The sequence below is a fragment of the Gymnoscopelus braueri genome (genome assembly GCF_963280865.1).
Source record: "Gymnoscopelus braueri genome assembly, chromosome: 18".
Classification (NCBI taxonomy): Eukaryota; Metazoa; Chordata; class Actinopteri; order Myctophiformes; family Myctophidae; genus Gymnoscopelus; species Gymnoscopelus braueri.
In genome coordinates, this window is record NC_137618.1 from 28,198,511 (window position 1) to 28,220,251 (window position 21,741).

Genomic DNA, 21,741 nt, shown 5'->3' on the forward strand with positions numbered 1-21,741 from the left:
AAAACTGTGTTGCAGATTAATCTTTCATTCGTTTAGGCTGTTTTTGTAACCTCAAGAGGACACATATGGAACCAAATGGACCCCGACGTGAAATAGGGCGCTAAATTCGCCTATAATAAACATCAGAAAAGGTCAGCATTCATTTTATGTTCTACTCCTAGTGTTGGTGTCAATATAAAAAAAATATGGTTTATTGGGTGCATGCATTTTCCTCCAGTCACTCGGGGGGGGGGCACATATAATACCCCCCCCCCCCCCCAATTACATATAATGTCACAGGGTGAATGGAGATCCAGGGTGATTGAAGACAGAGCGCTCGTTTTTAGGCACGGGGCTCCTTCGGGGCGAGGCGGGGCTTTTCGAGACAGGGTTTATTAGCGAGGCTCGCGAGGAGGAGGAGGAGGACGGCGCTGCGAGGCGGGGGGTTATTACGCGAGGCTCGCGAGGAAGAGGAGCCTCCTCCTCCTCCTCCTCCTCGCGTTTTAAACCGTCCCGTCCCTTCTCTCCTTCTCCTCCTCCTCCGAGGAGGAGAAGGAGAGCGCGGAGAGGCGGGGCTTTGATGCGCCGACGGAGACCTGTCTTTTGTTGTTCCCCCCCACATAGCAACCAGGAAGCTAAGCTAGGGGAACCATAATATCTATGAGGGGAACGCTGAACACGCGTTCACACGCACGGCGCGCCGACTTAGTGGAGCTTGAGGCCGAGGAAGCGCGCCCTCGCGCCTCCAGGCGCGAGTGCCCGCGGTGACCGGCCGACGCTCCACTAGTCGACTCAGCGCCGTTTGATTTGTAAACCGATAGGGACAGAATAGTTCTTTTCATGGATCACTGTGTGTGTGTGTGTGTGTGTGTGTGTGTGTGTGTGTGTGTGTGTGTGTGTGTGTGTGTGTCAGGGAGAAACTAAAACAAAAGCCAGCAGAACACAATAAAAGTATCTTAACAGTCCATTGAAAGCATGAGCGCGTGTGCGTGCGCGCGCATGTGTGTGACTGTGTGTGTGTGACTGTGTGTGTGTGGGTGGTCACGGCCATATGTGCTTGTGCACAAGCCTGGCTTGTGGCTCCCTCTAGTGTTTCTTCTACAGAATTGCTGGGTGGGTAAAAACGAGCGAGCCTTCTTCAATCACCCTGGTTCTCCATTCACCCTGTAACATATACACACATATAATATCCATATTTATATTATAACATTTTCAAATAGCCAACATATATAAATATGCACATTGTTTAACATACATATATATACATATATAGGTTTGAAGTGCTCATGTGGCCTATTATAGTCGCTTCTTTTGGGCTTGTCTTCATAGACCTGGTTGCTTATTCCTCTCGCAAATTCTCCCAACACTGCTCCTGTCGCAGGAGCCGCACTGAAGCTCTCAAGCATTGGACACCATACGTGTGGTATATTCAGGACTAAAAGTAGTTATTAAACATGAGAATATTACTACCAGGTTATTTTGTTATAACACATTGGTTTAATAATAAGCAACTAGGTTAACAAAATTGATGTCTCACTCAAAGTCCACTGTGCCAGCAAAGAGGGACTGAGTTTGCCTAACAAAAGACTAATCAGTCCTCACATTTACATTGAAAGGTGTGATGAGTACATCACCTGATGAAGCTCCAAAGACTGAAACACTTTGATAAGGAAAACAGATGGTGGTCACCAATGTAAATAGCATAAATCATGAGTTCCTCTCTTTTACTGATTTCTAGGAGAGCAAGACAGTTGCTAGAAGCCAAAAAGCAAGTTTGTAAGGAAGTAGATAAGATAAGTAAGATAAAATAGAGTTGAGTTGCAGTATTTTTCCCTGACTGTGAAAAACCACAGGTCACCAGGCTTAAGCATTTAGCTAATGTAAATGAGTCTAATCATTTGGTTGCAACTTTTTCCAAGTAGAATCAAGATGAGAAATAGTAAATGTATATGATATTCTGATATGAAACCCAAAACCTGTTGAATATACATAAGATACATTGTACCAAGGATTTCTACTTTTACTACTTTAAATAAAAACTGGACTGAAGATTCACAGATCAAAGATCAATGAGGTTTACATACTAAAATAGCAACCAATAGACTTTCTTTAAGTTTCTTTTTATAAACACTACATTCTAGTATAAATAAGTCACGGGTGGATAAATGTTTATTTACACGAAAGCTCCAAAATGAACCTGTATTTTAAATAAGACTGTATGAGTGTAGCTTTGGTTTGCAATTGTGAATGTATAATGTGTGTGGTCTTATTTGGAAGATAATAAGATGTTAAACAAAGATTTCATAATATGAGCTTTTGTAAAAGTACAGTTTTATAGATAAGGGTTAAAGTAAATTGTCACATGTTTAAACCAAGTGAGATGCTAATTCCTTGTGCCGATTGAGAAGGCTGGCCCAATAAGTCTTTTGTTTCTAAAAACCTGTTTTGTGAGTGGTCAGAAGGAGGACTGGGAGGAGGTCCTAGGTCAAATGTCTGTCTCGCAAGACGTTTACTTCATAGGCTCTAGCCTTTGATTGCCTTTCAATAAAACCATATTTGATAGACATAAGTACCACTTATTTCCTGCGTAATCGATGAATAAAACTGAAGTGTGTAATTTGGAGAGTGTGCATTGCATTGCGCGACGCACAAATTGTCTTCTTTGAATAGACTATCATTTATATAAACACAGTTGACACAAGGAATTGACACTCTTCCTTGATTATAGGAAAATTAGAATCACAGAGATTTGTTGAAAATTAGGGGAGACCTCGAATGTTGTGCCGTTGTGTGCACCCTGGCGGGATTTGCAGGCACGCTCTACCAAAAGATAGAGGGTGGCACAGCGGGTGGTTTTAGATTCCACTATGCGCTGTCCCAAACATGTGTGGTCAAAATAGTAATTTTGGGCATAATTCAACAACACACCCACGGCCACACCTCCAGGCGCAAATAGTGGAGTCGGCATAATGAATAGCGGGTATAGCGGTCGCAAAATAGAGTTTAGGGACAGTGCCAGCTCCCTTATCCCTAATTCACAGGTAGTGGGCAGTAAATCACTGGTAGTGGACAGCGGGTGCGGGTATAGCCTTGGCAAAAAATAGGGCACCTTATGTATTTTGTAATCTATTTAGCAATAATGCATAATTGTGTATGTACCGATGAAGGAACAGACACCAGCTTGGGTGTACTGTACCTAGCTGCATTTATTACGTGTAATTCCATGATTAACATTGGGGCAGCAAATTCAGACTACCTCAAATCACCTCACTTCAATTATTAAGAAGTTGTCACGGCATCCTGGTTTGTTAACAGTTACCCAATACATCTGAGTGACGTCATGTACCAGCATATACCTGGACACCTGGAATTCCATATTTGGGAATGGCTGACTCATCGTGATGACAAGGATGTCACCTCCGGACAATGTAAACAGTAAACACCCATGGACTCATTGAGAGATTAGATTCCCACTATGACCTCAACAAGTTTCCAACAGTACTGCACTATCTCTCGACTCTTCAATACCACTCTCTGTAAAAGATGTCACCATTAATTACACCAGGCTTACGATACATGTTAAAAGTCAAATATCCTTCAAGAGCATTATTAAAAGCTTTGTCAGACATTCCCAGTCGAGGTTATTCTGCGAGTGCACAGCAGGCGGTTGAGGACATCGGTGCAAATAGCAGCTTCAGAGGGCCACTGGAGCACTACAGCAGTCTCGTCAGAGACGGCTCCCTGCGGGAGGATGAACATCAGAAGGCGGTGATGCAGAAGTTGGATCAGATGCACAAAACCCTGAGAGGGTACACAAACACACCGTCATCTTTCTTTTCAAAGTTCTTCACAAAACCTACACCGCCAAAAGGTTACTATATCTATGGAGATGTTGGCACGGGGAAAACAATGGTAATGGACATGTTTTATTCACATGTTGAAACAGAGAAGAAAAAGAGAGTCCACTTTCACGACTTCATGTTGGATGTTCATAGACGGATACATCGGCTGAAACGGAGTATGCCAAAGAGGAAAACAGGGAATATGGCCAAATACTATGACCCAATTGCACCTGTCGCTGAGGAGATTAGTGAAGAGGCTTGCCTGTTGTGCTTTGACGAGTTTCAGGTCACGGACATTGCTGATGCCATGGTTCTCAAGCAGCTTTTTGAGAACTTGTTTTTGAATGGCGTTGTTGTAGTAGCCACTTCTAATCGTCCTCCTCACGACTTGTATAAAGCTGGACTACAGAGGGTAAACTTTTTGCCTTTTATTGCTGTGTTGCAGCAGTATTGCCAAACTCTTTGCCTGGATTCTGGAATAGATTACAGAAAAAGGAATCGTCCATCCGCTGGAAAACTTTACTTCCTCTCAAGTGAGCCTGACGTAGAGGCCACACTGGATGCAATGTTTGATGACCTGGCCTTCAAACAGAATGATATAACGCGACCAAGGGTGCTGAATGTGCATGGCAGGAAGGTACGTCTGAACAAAGCCTGTGGGACCATAGTCGACTGTACATTTGAGGAGTTGTGTGATAGGCCTTTAGGGGCCAGTGATTACCTTGAGATATCTCGACTGTTCGACACTGTCTTCATTCGACACATTCCTCTCCTGACGCTTAACAAGAAAACACAAGCCAGGCGGCTCATAACACTCATAGATGTTCTCTATGACCACAGAGTGCGTGTAGTGATTTTGTCTGATCACCCATTCGAGAATATTTTTGTACATGATGGGGATCATGATCATGATGAGAGCCACGTTCTCATGGACGACTTGGGCCTGAAAAGGGACTCGGCCAGTGGCCTGTCCATCTTCAGTGGGGAAGAGGAGGTGTTTGCCTTTCAGAGGACAGTGTCTCGTCTCACTGAAATGCAGACAGAAGAGTATTGGATTGAAGGGGACAGGAGTACAAAACCTCAACAAAAGAAGGTATAATAAGATCAGTAACACAAGCTGTGCTGTGCTCCTAGAAGCTTACTACTTCTATCTGTCAAAAGAACAGTCCAAACAGAACAGTCTTAACACATCTCTGTGTGGATTACCTCTAGTAGAATCAGCATAAATAGAATAGATGTACAGGGTGTTCAAAGAGAAGTCTGAGAATATAGAGAAAGCATTGATTTTAAAACTACTCAAAGAAAAGAAACTGGTTGACTGGGAACAGGGCCCGCCACAGGGGTGTCCAATCAAAACTTAACTACGGATATAGCTATGAGTAACTACCATCAGAATACGATCCAGGGAATAACTATGTGTGACTACCATTAGAATATCTATCAATCAATCAAACTTTATTTATAGCCTATAGCACATTTAAAAACAACCGTAGTTGACCAAAGTGCTGGACAAGTTCAGAATAGGGTAGTCTGACTTCTGTATTGTGTCGAGAGGCTAACTCTTGAAGAACTGTGGGTGTTTACTCCGATGGGAGTTGGTGGTTCTAAAAGGTCTAGGTCTAGAGAGCGGAGCAAAGTTGGAGACTTGTGAGGTTCGTAGTGGGAATCTAATCTCACTGAAACCTATACTGTACGCCGGTGACACTCTTGTGAATGTCTGATGATGAGTGGGCCATGCCCAAACATGAGGCACCATATAACTATAGCAATCTGGGATCACTCAGATGTATCGGCTAACCGTGGTGACTTGATATTAACAAACCTGGATAAAGTTTTATCAACTAAATTCAGGTGATCTGAGATAATCTGAATTTGCTGTCCCAATGTTAATGATGCGGCTTACCCATCTCTAAACCCTATACTTAGTTGACCAGATTCCGAACGGGTCTATACTACGGCCCTTCCTATTTCCACTCTATACTAAATATCTTCACCGAAAATGAAATAACCAATCTACAAGCTCAGATCTCACAACGCGTCACAATCCGATGCAGTTGCCAGGTTGTAGATCTGCTATTTTTGCAGAATTACATTTATGGTTTATTGTTTGTTACGGATCGCCATTAGTCCTCACCACAGTGAAGACGACTCTTCCTGGGGTCTAAACATTCACAATCAAATTAAAACATATACAATGGAATTCTACCATTACATAGTTGCTGTTATGATGAAATGAAAAGATACCCTAAACATTTATTGATCCCCAGAGAAGAGGGAAATGAACATATCAGCTAAATTCTTCCGAAGACATCACATGGGTGGTGAGGCTTGACCATCATCACAATGTCACAGGTTTGACCCATTGCATCCACCCCATCATCCTAATAATCTTTAGAAAGATCATGAATCACACTGTAGTATGTGAACACCATTTTAGGGTGGATTTATACTGTGTTGGGGGAGGTAACAGTGCGATCAATAACTGAAGCCCCATTACTGTTCTGCCGGTGTGAGACTACATTCTCTGGAACACTGGCTCCAAATGTTAACTACACTGTCTGCATTTTAATTGTCACCTCCCAGATAAAATGAGTTCCTTGTCCACTGATTCCCTGTATTTCTCCATCATGCAGAATGTTAATGAAACATTCAATACTGTTATAAAGTACATACCCGTATACCCTATCGTCGCTGTTGGAATGTCCAAAACAGTTACTTTTCAGAAAATGGAAAAAAGAACTTGTGTTCCAATGGATCCAATGTAGTTATTATTTAGTCACAACCACTTTCAATCTGGCGTCTCTAGTTTGGGAATGTCATTATAGGCAAAACATTTTTCAAAAATAGCAAAAATAACAGATGTACTGTGGTTTCGTGTGGTCTACTGTGTGTTTGTAGATTGTCATTTTGCTATTTTTCCGTGACACTGTCTTATGACTAAGTATGAAATTGGACATTATGAAAAAACAAACATTTGAATACAAGGTTTCTCCCACGATGATATACTGTGCCATGACATTTGTTCTAGTCTGTTTCTACACTGTTTTAATATTGCTCTATACTTTTCTAGACTGCAGTAGATGAACAGTCATGTGTTTGCCGTTGTGTACCTAAAACATGTTTCCAAATAAGACAATGAAACAGATTCTGATTCTGATTATATGCATATTACTTGGCAAATGAAACTAATTATGATTGGTGGCTATTAAAATATTTTTGACAAGGTGATTATTTCTCATTTAATTTATGGCGATGCTGATGTGAACACAATATATTTAACCTTCTACAAAGCAATATGTTTTTCTTTCATGTTGAAATTTCATAAAAATGGAAAATGTTGCATTACTCCTTTATCCAAAGCTCTATACAATGTGCATTACATTCACCCATACACACATTCACATACCGAAAACAGAGGAAACTAGAAAAAGTGCTCCTCGGAGCACAAGTCTCTGCCAGGTCAGGTAGGTTATTATGGCCTCCTGGTGGCGCTACAATAGGCCAATGTGAAAAGGGTGCCATTTATTCCTAGGCCGTGCACGGCAATCGGACACATGCATGCATGATTTGAGGCATTTTGTTCTAAAAATTTGTTTTGCTAAATTTGACCTGCTGGTGGCGCTATAACAGGCCAATGTTAAAAGGGTGGCATTTGTTCCTCAACGTAGTGCAAATATGCATTCAAAGTTTCACCGCAATCGGACGCTGCGTTCATGATTTGCGGCATTTTGTTCAAAACGGGCCACACACATGAAAAATCTAACAGATCCGTCTTGATCACATGACTATAGAGATCATGTTTACCGATTTGCGTGAAATTTGGATAAAATCTGTAATATAAAAAAATGTGTTTTACATAAGTCTGCCTCCTGGTGGCGCTATAAAAGGCAAATGTGAAAAATGCAGGGCAAAGGTTTTTCCTTGACCTCTAGAGAGTGTGCATACAAAGTTTTACACTGATCGGTGCAGTTATAGGTAAAAACACGAATCGGCCTGTTACAGCGCCACCATGAGGCTGATTTGAACATTTTCAAATGGCATTTCTTCCTTGGCCTAATGGGAATGTGTGTGCAAAATTTCACGGAAATTGCATGCTGTGTTCATGATTTGAGGCATTTTGTTCGAAACGGAGTACTCCTGCAAACTTTGAAAGACAATTTTTGCCAATCAGGATGGAATATGAAAAATCTGAAATGATCCGTTTCTTTTAATGACTATAGAGATACTGCGTACCGATTTGGGAGAAATCTGTAGGAGTACTGTTCAAAAATGTGTTTTGCACAAATCGGCCTCCTGGTGGCGCTATAAAAGGCCCATGTGAAAAAATTGGAGCAGAGGTTCTGCTCTGGCATCCAGGGAGTGTGTGTGCACAGTTTCGCCGCGATCAAGCCAACGGTGCCAGAGATTAGCTGTACACAAAATGACAGAATGACACACGGACACACACACACACGGACGGACGGACAGACAGGGGGTAAAACATACTCTCTCGCCATGCCTTTCGGCCTGGCGGAGACAACCATGCGCATCGGGTTCAGTGTCTTGCTCAAGGACACTCTGACACGAAACCAGGATGAGCCGAGGAAACCTTCCGATTTCAAGAAGGCCGCCCCGGAAGAACTGAGTAAGTAAGTACCCAGGTACATACTGTACAGCAGGTGGATGTTTGCATTATTTTTAAACATAATTAAGGTTAGGATTATCTCCAGTGATCATCCGTGCTCCTAGCTGCCAATTGAAACGACACATCAAACCCTTACAGCGCTTCACTCCAAGACAAATATGACGGACATTGTGTTAGCAAAGCTTGCAGGCTCATCAAAGACCCTACACTTAAAGGAGCATTTCACCCCTGGAAGAAACTGCAATCACTCAATGGTAATAGTATTTGTAGTAGATAACAGTAGCACAATTTAAAATTTGCACCCTATGGCCAGAAAAATAATGAAATCTGTGTGTTTGACTAGGGTTTGACTGGACTGCTGCATTACTACAATGACCATAATGCTTTGGTGCCTTGTGGCAGGGGAGGTTCCATGTGGGTGTGATCTCCAACAATAACATCCAAACAGCATGCCAGTGTCGCCATGTCTGCTTATTATAAGCGGCTTCTTTCTAAAATGTAGTTGATATTTGGGCTTGTTTCCAAATGTTTTGATTGTTGTTTAAACCAGTGGTTCTCAAACATGTTCATGTATTTTTCCACAGACCCCCATCTGAAATTATAATTTGTGCCAGGGAGCCCCTAACAAATGTGTGTCAAAAATATTCCACATTTTCCCCTTATATGTTTGTATTTGTATGTTTTGTATGTTCGGTTTGTTTGTTAGTAATGTGCTAGTAATGTGCTAGTCTTTTCTTTTTTTGTGTATGTTTGTTTTCATGTTCTGAAAAATCCAATAAAAAGTAAATGAAAAAAATTTTTTTTTTTGTAAATAGCAGATCTACAAGCTCACAATGGGTCGCGAAGCGTTGTGAGCTTGTAGATCGGCAATTTTCAAATATATAATATCCCATGTCTAGGTAAAGTGCTCTTGGCCTAGTTATCTTCTTTTGGGCTTGTTTTCATAGACCTGGCTGCTTATTTCTCTCACAATATCTGGCAACACTGGCTGTACTCGCACACGTTCATCTAGTTACATATATGTCCAAGGATTCGTTAGTGATGTCATATCACTGGCACATCCTTGGTATCTTTCTGCTGTTCTACTTCCGTGTCGCATAGTATTGACATCAAGGTCGAATCCTTGGTATTATGATCCTAGCCTTTGCGACGGTGTTTGTTTACCAGCGCTGCCACTCCACGCTGTATTTTTTTTTCAAGCTTGCGCTTATGAAACACTACACAGGATTATTATTTCATGTCAACATTCTAGTACAACTATCAGAAGATAACTCAGGTAAAGTAATGCCTCACTCTGCAAGGGGGGTTGCCCGCTGGCCGCAGCTAATGGGAGTGGCCGAGTGGCGAAAGAAGGTTGAACAAAGTGTTACGGGGGCTGTCGTTTGGAGCTGGTCTGACTGAGACGCGTCAAGACAACATGTAGTGCGGAAAGGAATGAGACATATCTCTCATGACGCAAATAACGTCACGAAGAATGCGAAGATTACTAGATATCTAAAAACACAGATTATTCACACAAAAAAACCCAGGATCTTGTTTCTTGACTCCTAAACTTCATTAAAAGACCGAAAACTTCTTCCAGGGGTGAAATGCTCCTTTAATGGTACACTGAGACAGACTGTAGAGAACAGTGAATTAATTTAGGAATGGGAATCTCGCAACTCACTTTTTACTGCTCCATATCAAAACTTTTATTTAGATGAGAGGACCATACCAACCACAGACTGTTTCAGATACTGCTACTGAGGCTGACTGTGCAGCCACAGAGCCACTGGCAGTAGGCTGCTAAAAAGCTACTGCACTTCCTCTGAACAATCAGGCTACACCATGCACACTGGTGGTACATGACAGTTTGGATATCAAGATTGCACACACACACACAAACAAACACACAAACATATGTAAATGTACTAACAAATAGAGACATGTAAATAGACATGGACACACAGAGCGCACACACAGTACACATAGGGATAACATCTAGAAGTGGGAACCATGGACCCATCACCGTCAAGCACTTTAAGTGTACTGTGTAGTCGACTCAATCTATTCTTTTAAAATTTGTATTTATTATTATTTCTTGTTGCTTTTTAATTTCCTTTGCAAAAATGTTCTAAAGCTTCATTGTTTTCCAAAATATGCATTTAAAAATGTAAAAAAAAAAAAAAAAAAGATTACGGTAGCTAGCTACTAGTGATCGACCCGTAACCCGCAGGTCCCGCGGGTTGTTGAACCGTAGGGCGGGCGGACGGGTTATAGATTACGACGCAATTATCGCGGGGCGGACGAAGCGGGTCAACCCACGGAAGAAAAAACCCCACCAAAACACACCCCACGGGTCAACCCACGGAAGAAAAAACCCCACCAAAACACACCTTCTCTCTCTCGCATGCGCTCTCCTCCCTCTGTCCCCCACTCTCTCTCTCTCTCTCTTTGGAAATCAATTGAATGGACTTCCTTGTGTGTTATTCTTTTTTTTTTGGCGGGTCGGGGATTTATATTAATTTTTGCGGGACGGGTTGGGGCGGGTTGGGTTCCCGTGCGGGGCGGGTTATGAAAAAACCTGACCCGCGCATCACTAGTAGCTACTGTTTTCTGAATGGGAGAGTGCTCGTTGAGGAGTTTAATTTCCTCAAGTTGCATGCCGCCAACTTCACATGGGAGTGTGATGTGGGAGGATTTTAACAAATTGGATAAAAACTAATTAAAAACAAAATGATAAAAAAATATTAACAAAATAAAACAGTGCAGTGCAACATATGCAGCATAAAGTTTGTATATCACAGGTGTGCGTCTGGGATGATTGTCTGGGTATTGTGCTTGATCCGTTATTTTCGGCAGGTCGCGTATAGAAATCAGGCTTTATTGGTTTTAGTGTAATAGTACGATATTACCTCCAAGGCTTTGAGTCGTTCCAGAAGAGGCCTGCTGTCCTCCAAATTCTCCCCGAGTTCAGCACCTCCTCCATCCCCTGGTGAGCTGGGCCCCTCGGCTGTGTCCCCAGGGCCCTCTGTGTTGTCCTGCTGCTTCCACATCTCCTCCAGGAGTTTGTCCTGATGATGATGATGGTCAAGTGAAGTCAAGAGAAGTCAATCTCTATTTCTACCACAGCTGTTCCCAACCATTTCTGGATCAGGGCCCACTTGAAAATCTTGAAAGGGTTCGCGGCCCACCCATCTGACCAATTAACACGGCAGCCGAGTGGCTTCCGTGTTCAGTTGGGTGGGCCGTGTGCATTTTCAGAGCATGTTTATTTTAATGATCAATCAATCGGCTTGGATCGATGGAACCAACGTAGTAAACTCGTTTTTCAAAGCTTTAAAAACATACCATGACATTTTTTTTACATTCCCTTTTTTTTATATTCATGTTATATTATCATTAAAATCGTAGTGTTTTGCCAATTATTTGGCGCCCACTTGCAATATCCTCACGGCCCGCCATTGGGGCCCAGCCCACAGGTTGATAATCTCTGTTTTACAAATTGTACGTTAGTATAGAAAAATGTACATAGATATACACTTCTAATGAATTCTATTTCATTGTACATTGTATTCAGCTGTTCTGGAGTAGAGACCTCGGTTGAGCCATTGTTTACTGAGACTATATGTAAATAAAGTATTTGAATTTTTAATCTATAGTCAGAGTCACATTATCTTACGCATGTCGATATTCACTGTGTTACTTGTTGATGCATCAAAGAAAGGGCTTTGGTTCCATGATGTTTGCAGCTAATTAGAAGGTAGTTTGAATTATACACGTCTCTATTGCATTTGTCACCATGGTTCATTCGTTTTTATCTTTTGCACACACACACACGCACACACGCACGCACACGCACACGCACACGCACACACACACACACACACACACACACACACACACACACACACACGCGCACACACACACTACCTAAGCCTCACTAATCATATCATAAACTTTAATGCAGAATACAAATCACAAATATGAGAAAGAAAATGTTGGATAACAGAAGTGAAAGAACTTTCTCACTTTCTCTTGTTAAAAGTTCCTTATAGCCTCTGTTTGTGTGTGTGTGTGTGTGTGTGTGTGTGTGTGTGTGTGTGTGTGTGTGTGTGTGTGTGTGTGTGTGTGTGTGTGTGTGTGTGTGTGTGTGTGTGTGAACAATGTCACTGTTGCAAAAGGGCAAACTTCAGCAAGTAAAGGTTGATTTAAACAAAGAACCACAGACAATAGTAAGTAAACATGACTTGGAGGTAAAATCAATCTAAGGTATCTGGCCAAGCACAACTTGTTCCAGACACACATCACATCCCCGGCAGAACCTTTCTGTGTTGTACCTTGTATGCTTTCATGAGGTCCAGAGGGTCGACTTTCGCCCCATCCATTGAGTCGTGGCTCTGCAGTAGAGTTCTCACCGTCTCCTCCATGCTGCATTGAAAGACAACAGGTCGACTGGTCACGATACAGTGTTAATTTGTCCACCAGAGGGGGCTGAAAACTCCAAAATAAACTTGGTTGTACCTCAAATAGCGAAATTAGCAGATCTGTAAGCTTGTAGATCAGCTACTTTTCGCCAAATGTTTGCCTATTTTGGCTGAATGGTTATCCATTCTATCAGAATGTTTGCCTGTTATGACATGACCAGAATAGGGATGCTAGGATTAATACAAAAATAAATACATAAATAAAATAATGATAATAATGATGAAATTATGTAATTTTGTTAGATATAAAGTGTTGAGAGCCAGGAAACCATCAACACAATGCAAAGGTCATGAGCTGCATTTGAACCAGGACTGGCGCTTAACAACATAGTAGACACCCTAGTGTCCCTATTCTGGGGCGAACATTCTGAGAAAATAGCTGATCTACAACGAGCTTGTAGATTGGCTATTGTTGGCAAAGAGATTTGGTGTAGAGGAGAAAAGGACCCCAGATGTGCTCACTGCTCAAAGTGAAACATCTCTTTGAATTTGCATGTAAATGCTGTACAGTACCAATCCTGTAAAATCTACATCTCTCTTTTTAGTTATTATTGTCTTCTATGTACACTCACATATAGTAGGAGCTGGATTTGATATACTGTATGATATATCTATAAATATGTACCGTCAGATTTTTGCTTCATAGGCCTATTTGCAGTAAGATTACTGTACATCACACACCTGCTTTGCTGGCAGCAAATAACCCCATCTCTATTTGGAGTTATTCTCCACTGTACCCATCCATTATGTCCAAATTTAAAACCCTCCTCTGATGAATACACAGCCCACAATTTATCATCTCTATAAACACCCACATTGTTGGAGCTGACATTTGTTCAAAAGGCTCACATTAAACAGCCACAGGCCTCCTTGATGAGTTATAATTGCTTTTCCCTCAGAGGTGTGTATGTCTGATGGACAATGACCGTGCAATTTGTTATGGCACCCTTGCTGACATTTTACCCTTGATGCAGGCGGCTCTGCTGTTAGCGCCATTAGCATTAGCCGCTTAACTGTGACCATTGTTAGTGGTCTGATCCAAACTCGTTTACACTGACCTGGGGACCATGCTACCGTAAATTTTAGACTTCAGAATGGACCCATTTAGACTGGTAATGTCTAGTTTATGCTCCGTCTTACGATGGTGTCGTGCACCGAAAATAGCCGACCTACAAGCTCACAACGTGAACTAAGTATAAATCGAGCTTAACGCAGCTGATAATAATGTTGATGTTACTGGCACACAGTAACACCTAAATGAAACACACATGAAATTAATGTTATTACCTTCAGCTATGTTTACCTGCTGTGAAAAGGATCTATAGTATGTATAAATCTGATCTGGACACTCTACAATTAAGATAAGATAAAGCCCACAAGCATGTGCATCATGTTGTATCCATAATAACACAAGATCAACATAAAATAACTTTATATTCATTATCATAAAATAAAAGGCACATTATTAAACGTGTAATACATGACACACCTTCTGAGGTTGCATCACTGCAGAAGTTACATTATCATAACTATTATTATTTCCACAAACACTATCATCATTATCACCATCACCATCACCATTACCATCATCATCACCACCACCATCATCATCATCATCATCATCATCATCATCATCATCACCACCATCATCATCATCATCATCAACAACAACAACAACAACAACAACAACAACAACAACAACAACAACAACAACAACATCATCACCACCACTACCACCAGCATCATCAACAGGCCAGCACTATCTTCAAGTTTTCCCTCCCCAGTGACCAGTTATAGAAACTCATCTCAGCATCTACTTACAGTATCTCATACGCAGGATGTCATAATTGATCTACTTGCAGTTTATCTCTATATGTGCTACATATCATAATTGAGGTGGTTCACAACTCTGGTCTAGGGAACCCAGAATAAAGCTCATGTTTTATTCTAACAGGTACTTCAATTCAACTGGTGTCTCAGGTCTAAATCTTTCCCTGTTTTTAAAATGTGCCACAGTGAAAGTCTGGGGAAATTCATTATTCTGCTCAATGACAGAGACCCTGCATCACATTATGAACACAATGTCTGGCTCACTCCACGTAATGCTTTTTACAAAGTCACATGGATTTAACATGATTCCTATGAAAAATCATTGTTATTTTTAACTACACGTCACTCACCCCATGCTGTTCTCCCACCTGATGTCACAAAAGCTTTAAGGAGGCCTACAAACCACAACTCCCAGTGCTCCCAGCGCCCCCAGTGCTCTCCACAGCTCCATCATGTTTTGTGAGTGGGCACTGAGAAAGTGGGTCTCGGGGATTCGGTCTCAACGGAGCTGTGTGTGGAGGAATGCTGAGCGCGGAACGTTCCCAGAAATGGGAAGACAAAAAAACAAAACCCAACCACCCACTCTCTCTGTCTCACTCTCCAGACGTCCCCCGTCCTGTGTCCCCTGTCCCATGACTCTGGCCTGGCAGGGGGGGAAATCTTGAGGTCAGTGCGGCTGCAGACTCTGTCTATGTATTTGGGCCTCATTCCTGGAGTGCCATAGAATGAATGCTGGATGTTATGTTGTCTTTGCTCTAAATGTGTCAATGTGTAACAGAATTGGGCTTAATGTCACACTATGTATGGAATGCAGAGCCTCAGCACAAAGATGCTTTTGTTCGCTTAAGTGTTGTTATTGCTTATCCATCATGACATAATTCCCGTCCCTTAACGGAGATAAAATGGCATCTACTTGCATTATGGATGTGATTTCTCTTTCCCAATGAGAATCATCAGTTGTTTTGTTGTTGTTTTTCAGAGATAAACATAATTGCAGAAGTAGTGGTGACAGCCGTGTTTGTGTACAGCGCTTTTCAACACAGAGTTGCAAATTGATTCATACATTATAACACTTAATAGCAATATTAGCAAATATAAATATTGGACACGCACGCACGCATGCACGCACGCACGCACGCACGCACGCACGCACGCACGCACACACACACACACACACACACACACACACACACACACACACACACACACACACACACACACACACACACACACACACACACACACACACACACACACACACGTCCTGTTGTTGTTAAACTAACACATACACATGACAACTGATCACTGGGACAATATATGTAGGCTATTTGACCAGGTTGTAACATGCAGAAGTACAGTATTGTTACAGATCATGCTGTTCTTGCAGGCTGCATGCTGCTTTGAGCATGTTTATGTTTTCCAGATTTGTGGATTTCCTGTTTTTAATTATGGGTTAAGGGAGAACAAAGACGAGCCTGATTGATGGAATGTTACTGCCCCCAGAGTAAAATCTGTTTTAATTTTAGGAGTTGAAAATGTTTTTTAGTAGGTGACAGAAAAAGGACAGACATTTTGCCAGAGTTCATTGTCCTTTGATATCTATACAATTGTAATTCAATATAGATTATATACTACTGTGTGTGTGTGTGTGTGTGTGTGTGTGTGTGTGTGTGTGTGTGTGTGTGTGTGTGTGTGTGTGTGTGTGTGTGTGTGTGTGTGTGTGTGTGACTACAGACTACAAGTCCTTCCCACCAGACTCAACCTCTCCATCTGGTTTCCCAGCACTCAGGTTCCTCATTGCATGCACCACACCACAGAACAGATCACTGAAACACTGTCGCACATCTTGAATGGCTGTTATGCATACAAAGGGCTGTACATAGCACGTCACGATAGAATAGTGGAGCTCATAGCGAAGGACATATCAAACAAGACCAGGAGACCTGGTTCTGCCAGACCCAGAATAAGTACTTTATAAGATCAGAGCACTACGTCACGGCTAAGCCGGACTTCACATGACGTGTCAGCCTGTGTCTATGCCCATGTATGGACGAAAGGGGGACAGACTTTTATGGCTGAGGCCTGAGGGAAAAGGGGGCATGCCCATGTATGGACGAAACAGGTACAAAGCCTCATGTAGGCCGTCCCCTTGGGTCTGGCAACAAGGGAACCAGGAGTCCTGGTACTGCCAGACCCCTAGTGGTTGAAAGATCAGAGCACTACGTCACGCTAAGCTTGGCCAATCAAAAAGAGGACAGAAGACAGACCTCTTTTATGCCCATGTATGGATGAAAACGTTTGGAGAGGGGGACCGAACAGAAGACAGACCTCTTTTATGCCCATGTATGGACGAAAACGTTTGGAGAGGGGGACCGAACAGAAGACAGACCTCTTTTATGCCCATCTATGGACGAAAACGTTTGGAGAGGGGGACCGACAAAGCCTCATGTAGGCCCGACCCCCTGGGTCTGGCAAATATCATGCATCAACAGTGAGAATGTACAAACATTCCTGTGTCATTTCATCCATGTTCCATCTCTGTGATAACCCAGACATCTTTACATCTTTGACAGCTAATACACCAGATGTTGTTGTGGTGAATGAAGAGTCCAGGGAAGTGTCTGTGTTAGAGATAGCATGCACCCTTGACCTTAGCCTAGAGGAGGCCTTTATGACCAAGGTCATTAAATACCAACCACTCCTACATACCATCTCAGAGCTAGGTTATAGGTGCAGACTATTTGTTTTTATATTCGGCAGCCTGGGACATACCCACAGACTAGTTGTTAGAGGGCTTCAACAACTTAGGATGCCCAAAAAGGAGGCAAAAAGGCTGGCAAAGTATTGTGCTATCTCTGCTATAATTGGCAGTCGCCATATATGGCGGAGACGCTGTTACTTATACCCGTAGAGTACTGAGTGTCATGCCTATTGTATCATGAAAACATATGCCATGATTTTGTGAATGTAACCCTACTGCATCTATAATATTTGTGTCCCTGTATGTATTATCCTTTATGTGGACATAAATCAATGTTAATAAACGATAATTCAACATTAATATCGTATTATTACTCATATTATGATTAATAATACGATAATTCAACATTTCCCATCTGGCAACACTGGACAGTCACCTTCAAGGTAACACATTGTAGTGATCACTCGATCCTGTACATTTGCACTGAACCACATCTGGAAGGATCAGACCCTTCCTCACAAAGCTTCTTATCTAGGATAGTTTTCTTTCAAATACGATATTTTTTTAATATTATTAAAAAAAAATCGTATTTGAGAGAAAACTATTGTACAAAGCCAAAAAATAGAAATCACACGTGTAAATATATAATTTCACAAAAAATTGCGTATTCAGTGTAAGAAACAATCTTGTTTGAGACAGAACGACAGAGACACATCACATATGCTGCGTGGACGCAGGCAACTTCCTGGACCTTACACAAATAAAAGCCTGTAACTGGACTGGAATGACGCGACCAGTGTTTTTAAGGACAGATCTAGGGTCAGATTTCCTGATTTCCTGACTTATTTTGAAAAGCCAAACTGGATCCCGAATCAGCAGCCAGGGATTTTAGTAAATTCACACACTTTTTTTGTGATATGGTGAAATGATCGTACATTTGGGCATTTTTGGAATTATTGATCGCACGGAGGGTAAAATGATCGTACAAATATGATAATCATTGTACATCTGGCAACACTGTGACTGTCCAAGACCACTCCCAGAGTCCCAGGTAATTGGCAGTTTGAGCAGGAGTCAGGTTTTGTAATGATCCTACAAGGGGCAGGACTGCTCAGCCCCATGTCTACAGTACTTCTATCTATCTATCAACACGTATAGCCTGTAGCTCTTCTTGTTATTTGATAACTAGTAACTACTGTACGTCTCCACTGAAGCTTCTCATAAAAGGAAACTCTACTGCATTATACTGGAGAAGGTTTCACGCGCTTTCTCCATGACATTTTGCCACAGGCTACACTTTCCAGAAGCCTCTGACCCCCAACTCATTGTGCACAACACTATGTGAATGGATGGCCTAGTTTCACCCACACAGCGAGTGACTCAACCCTTGTCGACGCTCTGATGACGAGCCAGGCGGGTAGGCGAGCACCTCACCCTGGAAAAGCCCTTTTGTTGCTCTCTAGGGTTTTCATTACTGTATAGCTGCAGCGCTCCAATACACTGGAATACAGCTGAACACCCGAGCGTTACAAGACAAGCAATCTTATTTATATTGGAGGGGTGGTTGTATACCATATAAATATAAATGTAAAGAATGGACATTTACATTCATGCAGCAATGCTGCTCAATCCATGTGGTCTCATTGGTGCATTTGTTCAATACAGAATAGTGGCTGCATGTGAACATAGAAGTAGGGGGCTAATGACCTATCTATACCAGTGGTTCTCAAAGTGGGGTCCAGGGAGCAGGAGTCCTTAAAGGGCAAGAACACTTTGGTAGAGGTTTGGGTTGTGGAGTTACCTTGCCATGATGTAACTCCAAAGGTGGGCAAGAAAGAAAACAAGATATGACAAAATATGTCATATTATACCACATGGCTATTTTCAAATAGCCGACGGTTGAAAGTGCTCATGTGGCCTATAGTTGCTTCTTTTGGGCTTGTTTTCCTAGACCAGGTTGCTTATTTCTCTCACTAAACATGGCAACGTTGAAAGGCCAAATGAGGAACAGCACCACAGTTCATAGAGATACATACAGTGGCCGAACACAGTATTTCGGGTCGTCTTTAGATCCCATATTCTGAGAGGACATTGAGCCCTCATTGGCTAAATGACCAGCCAATGAGGAAAAAGTCACGCAAAAGTCACACAAAAGGGCCAGCCAATGAGGAAAAAGTGACTACTAGCTGGAGTGTAGATATAGACCAGGTTTGTCAACCTGGTAAAAATTCTCCATTGACTAGAAATTGATGATTCAAAATATGCTCCTCATTGACTTACATTGTACTGCAAAACCGCTCTGGACCGTAAACGAATGCAAACAAACCTGATTCAGACAGTATAGAACATCACCAAACCCAGTTTGTTTTAACACATTGAGTGCCGTTTTTGAGAAGCCATGCGTCATGTGCCATAAACGGTCCGGACCGTTTTTGGCCCATTTTTTTTAAAATATATTTTTCCCACGTGGGGCGCTCTAACGAAACTTTGGGATCATCCAAGGAGTCTCTGAGAAGGAGAGGCCGGATGTCGATCCATGTCAAAAATGCTTCCGGTCGGCCGCTCCAATGTTAACTCCTTGACTAAAAGCTTAATATCTCCATTTCTTTTTAACGTGGTGGAAGTGAGCCGTTTTCGATCGGCGATCACTCTGCAATGGAGGATCGCGTTAGAAATATTATTGTTCCAGGCGTTAGTCGGGACCCTCCACACGTCTCGCACGCACGCTTTGTTTACATGCACTTCCGCGTCGGGGCTTCTACAGCATGAAACATATCAACGTAAGTGGATGGAAGATATGCTGGCACTGAACGTACCCTATTTTAATAAACCTCTGGCACACAATGTGTTAAAAATAAAAAAGTCAACTTCCTGTTGATTTTACTATTTGAAGATCCGGATCCAGATCCACGGATCCAGTCCGTGTTTTCTAATAATCCTAATAAGAATAGCAAAATCAATAGGAAGTTGACATTTTTATATTAAAAAACAGTACTGGGTTTGGTGATGTTCTATACTGTCAGAATCAGCTTTGTTTGCGTTCGTTTACGGGCTGCTCCTCCAGTGCCTCTTCACCGTACAATGCAAGTCAATGAAGAGCATATCTTCAATGATCATTTTCTAGTCAATTTTACAAAAAACTGTATTTTTGATTTCTTGTCCACTTTAGTTGTTACATCATGGCAAGGTAACTACACTGTACACAACCCAAACCTCTACTAAAGTGGTCTTGTCCATTAAGGGGATTCCAGGGGGTCCCCAGCTAAATGAAGAAAAGTTTAACCACAAAAATAGCAAATGTAAACACTCACAATGCGGCACTATTTAAAAAAAAATGTTTTGCCTATAACATGCACAAAGTAGGGATGCCAGATTGAAAGTGGTTAATTTCACCAGCTAGAGAGAGAATGTACTGTATAAGAATGACTAATCAGATCATAGGTTTCTCTCTCCCCACCTACAGTATAGACAGTTCTATACATAATAAATAACTTTTTATAACTATACTCTATATTTAGTACAGAATTCTGTGCTAAATGTAATCAAACAACAAGCATCTTCTCTGACGAGGGTCCCTCCCTGGCACAAAATTGTTTCAAATGGGGGTCCACAGCTTAATAGGTATCAATTTGGGGGCGCTTGACATGAAAATGTTTGACAACTGGTGCTCAACCCGGATCTCTGTGGTGGTCTGCAAGTGTTTACCTCTATACACTCCATTTGACAGCCTGGCACAACAGTTCCTCTGGTAAGCATGATGCCATCCTGATTAGCAAACCAATGACACACACCACCCTCAGTGTTCATCATCATCTCTCTACTACACTTCTTCGACGCGTAGGATAATTAAATCACTGACACTAATCATCAGAGCCTATAATCTCACACTTCACTGAGCACAGGCAGATGGGTTCAGAACCCGGAGCGTGAGAGGGCTGTCAGCTCAGCAGCCTCTCTGCAGTTTGCTGGACATAATGCCAGCTTATTACTACCCCTTATGAACCCGCTGAGAAGTACCAGCCATCAATAAGACAGGAGACACACGGGAACTTTATTGCTTGAGGCAGACACTTCATATGAAGTTTTAGAGAGAGAGCGAGAGTGAGAGAGAAAAATGAAATTTAGATGTGTGTGTGTGTGTGTGTGTGTGTGTGTGTGTGTGTGTGTGTGTGTGTGTGTGTGTGTGTGTGTGTGTGTGTGTGTGTGTGTGTGTGTGTGTGTGTGTGTAGAGATTGAGGAAACTTCTAAAAGCATTGCATGAGACCCTGAACCTGCTAAACACCTGAGTTGACGGTTTAA

General features: G+C 42.0%; 2 protein-coding genes across 3 annotated transcripts in view; one reads left to right on the plus strand and one right to left on the minus strand.

Annotated features, from left to right (window-relative positions):
- Window positions 1-21,741, minus strand: part of LOC308105628 (nck-associated protein 5-like) — an 83,893-nt gene that overhangs the window by 44,520 nt on the left and 17,632 nt on the right. For both annotated transcript variants that reach the window (XM_080456476.1, XM_080456475.1), the window contains exons 2-3: window positions 12,765-12,855; window positions 11,340-11,498 (exon numbers count right to left, since the gene is read on the minus strand). In XM_080456476.1, coding sequence (XP_080312602.1) covers window positions 11,340-11,498; window positions 12,765-12,855 — 250 coding nt within the window. The remainder of the gene's footprint in view (window positions 1-11,339; window positions 11,499-12,764; window positions 12,856-21,741) is intronic.
- LOC308105780 (AFG1-like ATPase) lies at window positions 3,556-4,920 on the plus strand (the record flags this gene model as incomplete). The annotated part of the gene is made up of 1 exon (XM_080456707.1): window positions 3,556-4,920. One exon carries the CDS (start codon window positions 3,556-3,558, stop codon window positions 4,918-4,920), a length of 1,365 nt encoding a protein of 454 aa, XP_080312833.1.